Genomic DNA, 8249 nt, shown 5'->3' with positions numbered 1-8249 from the left:
GACTCAGCTGTGCCCCTAACCCAGGGGCAGCCTAGGGCTTTGCTTTTCTAAGGAAACCTCAAACCCCTCCTCAGGGCAGGGGCAGCAGAGCCCCCGGACCTGGTACAGCTCCTCCTTGGTCACGTAAGGTTTTCCTTCGGAGCTCAGGGCCCGGAAGGCGCTCTCGATCTCCTCGCTGGACTTGACGTTCTCAGTTTCACGGCTGATCATGAACGCCATGTATTCTTGCAGGGAGACGTGGCCGTCCCTGGGGAGGAGCAAGTGCAGTGAGCAGGGAGGGCCACAGGAGCCGCGGGCAGCACTGCTTCCACGGCCTTCCCTGAAGCTCACCTGTTGGGATCCACGGTGTCCAGGATCGCCTCGAACTCGGGGTCGGGCTCCCCTTCCTCCACCATGGGCAGGTCGTAGCCCAGGGAGCGCAGGCAGGATTTGAACTCCTGGTGGTTCAGCCGGCCAGACTTGTCCTTGTCGAAGTGTCTGTTGCACAAAGCCGAGAGCTGCTCAGCACACAGGCCCCGCTGCTGAGCCTGCCCCCAGCCTGGGAGGGTGCGGGGCATACTCACTTGAACATCATGCTGAATTCTTTGAGGGCCTCCTCGGTCACCCCTGTTGTGTTCCTGGAAGAAAGTACAAGAATGAGGACGGGGCCCTCCACCCCACAGCAGGTGACACGTTCTGTTCTATCCCAGTACACTGACTGCTGGACCCTGGGGGTGACCTGTGGTCGGTCGCGGGCCAAGACCTTTCTTCCCACAGCGCTCATGCCGCCAGCACCCACCGGGGGCAGGTACCTGGCCTGGATCTGCTGCTCGAGATTGTGCTGCATGCGCATGCCCAGCTGGTCGAGCTGGTCCCACTGCTGGGCCAGGCCCACGGTGCTGTGCTCTGTGTACTTGTTGTCCAGGATCAAGGCTTCCTCCATGGCGGCCCCCAGGTCCTCGATCTTCTTCAGCTGGCTTCTCATGGCTCGAATCTCCTGGTGCTTGCGCTGCAGGGGTGGAGGACCAAAGATGCATGGGACAGGGGCTCTCGCCTTGGCCACCAGGCCCAAGAGCCTCCTTAACAGTCCCCCTCAGTCTTGGCATTGCCACCTGCAGGGCTGTCTGGAATGGGAAAGGTGGGATGGAGTGAAGTGCAAGAAATCCAACGGCGTCAGCAGAGGGAAAGACTTCCACATGAGTCACACCCGGGGGCAGAGCCTCGAGGGAACCAGTATGTACTGAGGACGGAAGGAGCCTCGCCCTCTTCAAGCAGGGCTCCCGGGAACAGCTGTCAAGGACAAAGGCCTTCTTCCAAGATGGGGATGAGGTCCTGGGCTGCTTCAAGCCAAGGGAAAAGGGGTATCCAGTCAGCCCACCTCATGCCCAACTTTAAACCAGGCAGGCCTGCTGGGGGTGGTCGGGTGCAGGGTCTTAGCTGGGCCAGAAGCCCTAGGGGCACTTACTTTGGTAGCTTCAAGCTGGGATTCGAGGGTTCCGGATTCTTCCACCATGCAAGACCTAAACACAGAAGCACCGTGAGGCAAGAGGGGCCTGACCGCAGCGCAAACTTACCTCTCTTTAGATAAACTGCCTGCAGTCTCGCATCCCTTTTATTAAGGAAACAAGACCTGTCTGCATTGGGCATCTTCTCCTACGCAGCCCTGGGAGCCAGGGAGGGCATGTACTATTTCTTCTGTTTCAGAGACGGCAAGGCTGCCCCATGTGGCCTGCCACCTGCTCAAGGCCAACTGTGGGCCAGGGCCGAGCCCCACCCAGCCCGCTCCCCACTCCCAGGCTAGGACCTTTTCTCATGTGGCTCCTCAGGCCCCGAGTTTAAGTTCCCCTGTGGGAACAGAGAGGGGCTGCAGGCCTGACAGACAGCCTCCCTCTGGAGCCGTGGGGGAGGAAGACGCCCTGTACAACGGCCACCCAGCAGACGGCAGACCTTAGGGAGGAGGGGAGGCTGGCAAGCTGACAGCCACCCCCCAGAAATCCCTGGAGTCTGCCACAGGTTCCTGAAGAGGGGAGCCACATTCTGGAGTGAGTGATGGCAATGGGGGGAGATGCAGTCAGATAAGCCCCCAGTCAAAGAAACAACTGGAGTGGTAAGGGAGCGTGACCAGATTTGGGTTTTGAAAGTGGTTCTAACTCTGCCCAAAGGAGGGAGGTGGCTGTGACTAAGGCCTGGATTCGGGCTCCAGGATCTAGAGACACAGTCAGCACCAGAGGCTCCTTCCAGGGCCAAGTTCCGAAGAGCAGGCGGGCCCTGGAGCCTCCATGTTCCCAACATAACACAGTGCGAAGTCACAGACAGCTACCGGTGAACGAAGACGACAAACGAGTCGGGGTTACGTGCAGGGATGAGCCACACTGTGCATGTGTCCTCGGTGGGATTTAGCCCAGCCTCCCCTGGACCCACATTTGCCCCAGCCTACCCTCTAACACCCAGCGAGCCAGGGTTAGCTCCAAAATTCCCCCAAGTTCAAAGTGCTCTAGCAAGGCAAGGCACCAGGCTGCTCCTACCCCACAGATCAGACTCACAGTCACGCCACGTCCCCCAGGGAAAAGCACACCCCCAGGACCTGGGGGCGGGAGGCTGGGTGCTGGTGCAGTGGGAGGAGGACAGACCCCTCCTTCCCAAGCGGCCGAGGGTGGTGGGTTAGTCAGAAAGCGGAGCTGCCTGGGGAAGTCAAGAGTGCATCGGTAAAACCACAGTGAGGGAAGAAAAGAAAAAAGAGGAGAAGAACCTTCCAGACAGATCATCCCCAACTTCATACTGACAGACACGAATGACCCGCCGGTAGGCTATGCTAGTCAAAGAAAAGAAACCAAATGAATACACCACGGAGCGGAGCAAGAGCACACCAAGACAGACACACGGCCCAGGCTGGGCTGGCGGCGCGCAGAGCTGATGGCCCGCCTGGGAGGAGGCCAGGGCTGGGGAGGAGCCACATGGTTAGGGGAGCACAGCACCTCACGGAGACAAGACCGAGACCAGCAGACACAGCCACAGGGGCCAGGGATGGGGTTTCTGAGCTCAAGCTGGAAACTGGGACCACTAGATCCTGCCCGCTCGCCTTCAGCACACGTGGTGGGATTGGTGTGGGCAGAGTTCTCCTGCTGCTGCCTCAATGCCCCAGTCACCATCTGCAGAGCCTCAGTGTGCTGCCCTAAGCCACTGTGGTCCCACCGACCCTGGCCTTGACGGTGGGCCTGAGAGAGAAAGCAAAGGTGCTTGACCCAGGCAGAGGCCAAGGCCTGGAGGAGGGGACCCTCCTGGGACTGGGCAAGACGGCCCTGCTCCTCTGGGGCTCCTCCTGAGCCCTGTCTCTTCATCACTCAGAGACCCTGGGCATATCTGCTTTCTGTGAGGGTAAATGATACTGTCCCCTCCCCTGGGAAACCTGGGGGACAGTCTAAGCCCTCATGGTGGCACTTGGGGAGAGGTCAGTGCACAGCTGGGGACTTACTGCACCAGCCCGAGCCCCTAAACACTGTCATCCCACTTCATGCCCGTGACCTCCTAGCGTCTGAATATGGTCCCTTTGGATACCTGGGGAAAAGAGGCAGAAGAGAAGTCCAGTACCATCCCAATGGCTGAATGAGCATGGGGATTCTCAGAGGCTTGGGCCTTCTGGCTTGGTCACATTCTCAAAGAACCCTCGGGGGTCTGAACAGGAAGGTGTGGGTGGCCCCCCTCCCTAGACCGCAGGCTGTCAGGGACAGTGGGCTGCAGGGCAAGGCACACACTCCTTGTAAGGTGACGCAGCAAGGGTTGGGCAGGGGAAGTGCAGCCCCCTGGGCAGGAAGGCCCATCCTGGGATCCTCTGCAAGCCAGGCTACAGAGGGACAGAGGGCAGAGGGACAAGCACACAAAACACCACGTCAGAAGCCCGGAGAAATAAGAAGACAATATTAACCCATCGAGGAGATACGTTCTGCGGAGATGGGGTCCAAGCAGCCACAAGACAGGGTGGTGTCCAGACAGCAGCAACCAGGAGGCAGGGGAGAGAGAGAGACACAAGAAAGAAAAGAAAAACAAAACCAAGAACACATCAGTACCCACACTGCACCCAACCCTGGACCGTCTGCCACTGAAGCGCTGCTCGGGGCTGACCATGGGCCATGGTCCCTCCCAATCCAGGACATCTACCAACTTGATCTTTGGGAAAAGGACCTTCAAGAATACTGCTCTAACTCTGCCCTCCCCCGCAGCTCCAGCCAGACCAGGCACGCTCCCAGCTCTTCTTTCCTTATCCCCAGCACGCCTTCTGGTTTCATGCAAAGCTCCCTGCACCCTGGAGCTGGAGGCCTGGCATTCAGGCCCGGGGACCAGAGAGCTCCCGAGGCGATCGCGGCGGGCAGGGCCGGCACCTGGTCTCCTGGATCCACTGGTGGAAGGCGTTGGCGTGCTGGGCGAACTCCTGGCGCAGTTTGTCATTCTCCTCCTGCCGGCGCTGCTCCTTCTGCAGCTCCAGCTCCCTTTCCTAAGGACCAAAGGGCGGGAGACGCTCCGTCATCCTGGGCCCTTCCTTTGTGGACAGGCTCAGGACGGAGACGGCTCTACCCTGGGCAACTAAGCCGGGGGACGTAAAAGTTGAGAGGAGCCAGAAGGAATGTTCTGAAGCAGAAGACATGAAACAAGCGCTCTGGGGATTAGGGAGGACTGCATGTTCACCTCAACCCAACGATGACACGGGACGGGTGTGGGAGCCATGCGGCAAGCTGAGAACACAGAGTCCTCTGGCTGCTCGCCATCTCCTCCAGAGCTCTGGCAGGACGGGGAGGAGCAGTGACAGATAAATAAGCGGTGGGCTGCTAGCCTGACAGACGCGTGACTCCTGACAACCGAAACTGCGCTCCCATCCCCGGTCTCATCAACTCTTCAGCTGCGGGCGCGGCAGGAGGGCGGGAGCTGCGGGCACGGGCACCTTGATGATCTTCTGCAGGTTCCTCCACGTCTCCTCCAAGGCCTCCATGGTGAACCAGGTGTAGGGGTTGGAGGCCACACGGAAGCTCTTGATCTGGCGGTCCAGCTCCGCCAGCTGGTTGAAATCGGCCTGGGCTGAGCTGAGGGAGGAGCGGAAGGCGTCGTGGGCCTCGCGCAAGGCTTTGATCTCCTCCAGGGAGTTGCAGCGCACGGGGTCTGTCAAGTCCTCCTCCGCGTTTTCAAACCAGCTGTTGAACGCAGAGGCCTTTTTGGCAAAGGTCAGGAAAAGGTCCTCCACCTGAAAGCAAAGGGGACAGTCGTGAGGGCTGGATGTGCCAGCCCTGGGCAGGAGGGCGGCTGGGGGGTCTGGAGCAGGAAAAGCAGGGCTAGTCCCCAGGGCTCAGGGGCGAGGCGGCACGCAGTTTGCTTGGCACCTTTCTCCCACTTCTACTCCCGAGAGCCCTCGGTCTCCCTTCCCTTGCTACCCTTCTCTCTTGGTATCTGCAAATTCAGTGTGTCCTGGGCGTCTGACTGGCAGCCTCGTGAAACCGCCTGCCATGGTTTCAGTTGACTCCACGCCACTGTACAGAGGTGATGGCAGAGCATGGCAGATGGAAGCCGGATTTGCCCTTCCTGTGGGCTGGGCCAGCTGAGCTCTGCCGGGCCCACACTTACCTTGCGGAAGTGACTCTGAGCCTCCAGCAGCTTCTTCTTCCGGGTGGCTGAGTTAGCCAGAAGCTGGCTCCATCTTTTCATGAGGGAGGCGTGCCGGGCCTCAATGGCCTTTGACTGAATGTGCTTGGCGGCCAGCAGCTGGTCTTTGAGGGCGGTGATGTTGGCAATGCCCTCCTGCTGGAAGGCCTGCAGGCCAGCATCAAAGGTTTCCTGGAACAAGGAGCATCAGGTAAGCCAACCTGCGGTGACTGCAATGAGACGACGCACTCTTTCTGGGCGTCTCAGCCAGACTGTCAGCCTGGAGTCCCCACCGTCCCGACACTCGCTCACATCTGCCCACTTGTCTGCATCTCCTTCAGACCAGAGACTACAGCAGCGCTTAGTCTCCACCAGCTCTCCAGGCAGACTGAGGCAGCAGGGCACCCCGAACACGCCAGACTTGCCCCACTACCTCTCCAGCCCCTCTCTAGAACGAGCGCCCTGCCTCTCCACCTGCCCACTGTCGGTCTACCCTTCATGATTTCCTCTGGGAAGACTTTCCCCACCAGCCCTGGCCTGCTGGAAACTGAGTCAGACACCTCTTGGGTGTAAGTCCACAGCACGTCCTGCTGCCCTCAGTCCTGTGAGCACCTATCAGGGTGCAGCAGATGCCTTAGTCTAGAAGCTCCCCGAGGACCAGGACTATATCTTGTTCACCGCTGAATCCTTATGGTCTAATGTAAAACAGTCAGATGTCTCAATGAAAGACTCTGACCATCATTCACCTACCAGAAAATACTATTTAAGTAAATTTCAATCAATCAATCAACAAAGTGGCCAGAACTGACCTGTTTGGTGAGAAGAGTTTGGACAGAAGATAGATCTCGGCCATAATCATCCGTCTTCAAGCTGTTCTCCTTTTCACCTAGAAAACCAAGCATGGGAAATATAACCCCCCTTGTGCGTGCAGTGAGACAAATTAAAAAGAAAACCAAGGTACAGTATTATCGTGTTTACGTTTGAACTCCACTATTCCTAACAGCAGCCTCTGAACCCACAGGAGCTGGCTCCTCCCCGCACCCCAGGCTCCCGGTCTCCATCTGTGCCATGGAGAGATGTGCTTCAGTTGCTACTCATGTGACAGCAGTTACCAAAGTCACATGGGTCCTGAAATCAAAATCCAGTTCCTCCTCGCCCGGGAGCTGGACTGCAGCCTCAACCTGGGCGGCCAGGGGACAGTGCCGACGCAGGCTAGTGGCTACTAGTGTACCCATTTTCTTCGTGGTGTGGCGTCTACTGCTTCTTTCAGCATCTAAGGGCCTTTGTTTAGCTGAGCCCTGCGCTGGCCCAGTGCCGGCAGCGCTGAGGCCCCGGCTCTCTGGCCTGCCCTGGTGGCGGGTTCTCTGATATGCCTGCATTTGATTGGTTTCTTCTCTGTAGAAGAAAACCAACTGCACAGGAAGCTGTCAAGCTGTGGCTCCAGAACAATCTTCCCAGCCCGGGAGGGTAAGAAACTTGGGACTCGCCGAGACAGCGCTTACCGATCCAGGACTCCACCACGTCAGCCTTCCAGTTGAACTGGAGAAAGGCTGAGTTCTCGTCAAGCTTCGCCTTCCTCTGGGAGGCAGCCTTCTCCAGGTCTGACACCTTCCCATTCAAGCACTTCATCTTTGAAGAGATGTTCTCCTCATGGTGATTGTTCTAGGCCACGAAGAGAAGGCACGCTCTGGTCAGCCTCACCTCCTGCTGCAGTCACCTGCCCTGCAGCTGCCCTGCCTGGAAGGCTCTCAATTTCTGCAAGATGGGCCGTGGACTCCCCTGGCCACCGCCAGGGGAAGGAACAACGGGTAAGCTTCTCTAAGAGCAACACAGAGCAAGCCTTACAAAATGAAAACCCTTGTCTTAAAAAGAGGAATAATGGCAATTCCACGGATAGGAATTAATCTAAACAAATAATGAATAATGTGCTTAAGTGTTAAGTTACAATGATGCAATCATTAGCATTATTTTTGACAGCAAAAATTGGAAAAAGCCTAAACAATTATCACTTAAATAAAATACTATATATATCCAAAGAATGGCTAGGATACATAGGCTGAAGAATATTCACAAACTAGCCGTCTCACTGGTTTTAAGAATAGGGCGTTACCCAGGCGTGCATGTGCGCGTGGGGCGAGTCACACACAGGCCTCACTGACGCCTGTACACTGTGTGTCCAGCAAGTGGGCTCATCTAAGTTTATTTGTCCATAAGAGCAATGAAACAAAGCTCTCCCCTGAACATGGATTTTAACTATTGTTACCACCTATGGCCCAAATCTCTAGTCTCAAGGCCAGGATCATTGGTGCAAATTCTGTGATGGAAAGTCTTATTTACTCATTATATGTTTGTGACAGGAAACTAGAGGTGTCAGAAAGCGTCTTGTGGTGACCAGCCCGTGACGAGCGGACAGATACATTTAGTCTGAACTTCCTACGTTAGTGACTGGACTTTAGTGCTGGTGAGAAAGCGCCAAGAGCCTTATTTTTCGTTTTCTCCTGAAAAGGCTGTTGGAACAAAACAGACCTGGTGACTTTGACAGGTGCCTCTCTAACATCCTGTAGAGCAGCCAGGTTTTGTGTGATCCATGAAACAGGGCTCTTGTTTATCTAATGGGCATCTCACGTGGACAGACTGCGCCTGGA

At 56.9% G+C, this 8249-nt stretch overlaps 1 protein-coding gene across 9 annotated transcripts in view; it reads right to left on the bottom strand.

Moving 5' to 3' along the window:
- The window catches only part of SPTAN1 (spectrin alpha, non-erythrocytic 1), a 64802-nt gene that overhangs the window by 684 nt on the left and 55869 nt on the right, over window positions 1–8249 (bottom strand). For 5 of the 9 annotated variants that reach the window (XM_046653799.1, XM_046653763.1, XM_046653771.1 and 2 more), the window contains 11 exons: window positions 7107–7266; window positions 6414–6490; window positions 5587–5796; window positions 4913–5209; window positions 4356–4468; window positions 3902–3919; window positions 1445–1499; window positions 792–988; window positions 564–617; window positions 331–477; window positions 100–247 (listed from right to left, as the gene is read on the bottom strand). In XM_046653799.1, the coding sequence (XP_046509755.1) occupies window positions 100–247; window positions 331–477; window positions 564–617; window positions 792–988; window positions 1445–1499; window positions 3902–3919; window positions 4356–4468; window positions 4913–5209; window positions 5587–5796; window positions 6414–6490; window positions 7107–7266 (1476 nt within the window). Of the gene's footprint in view, window positions 1–99; window positions 248–330; window positions 478–563; window positions 618–791; window positions 989–1444; window positions 1500–2728; window positions 2792–3901; window positions 3920–4355; window positions 4469–4912; window positions 5210–5586; window positions 5797–6413; window positions 6491–7106; window positions 7267–8249 lie in introns of all 9 variants that reach the window. The other 4 variants (XM_046653746.1, XM_046653737.1, XM_046653755.1 and 1 more) reach the window with 2 other exon arrangements.

The sequence above is a fragment of the Equus quagga genome, chromosome 1, assembly GCF_021613505.1.
Source record: "Equus quagga isolate Etosha38 chromosome 1, UCLA_HA_Equagga_1.0, whole genome shotgun sequence".
NCBI lineage: Eukaryota > Metazoa > Chordata > Mammalia > Perissodactyla > Equidae > Equus > Equus quagga.
Note: the sequence above shows the minus strand (reverse complement) of the source record. Positions and strands in the feature narration are given on the sequence as shown.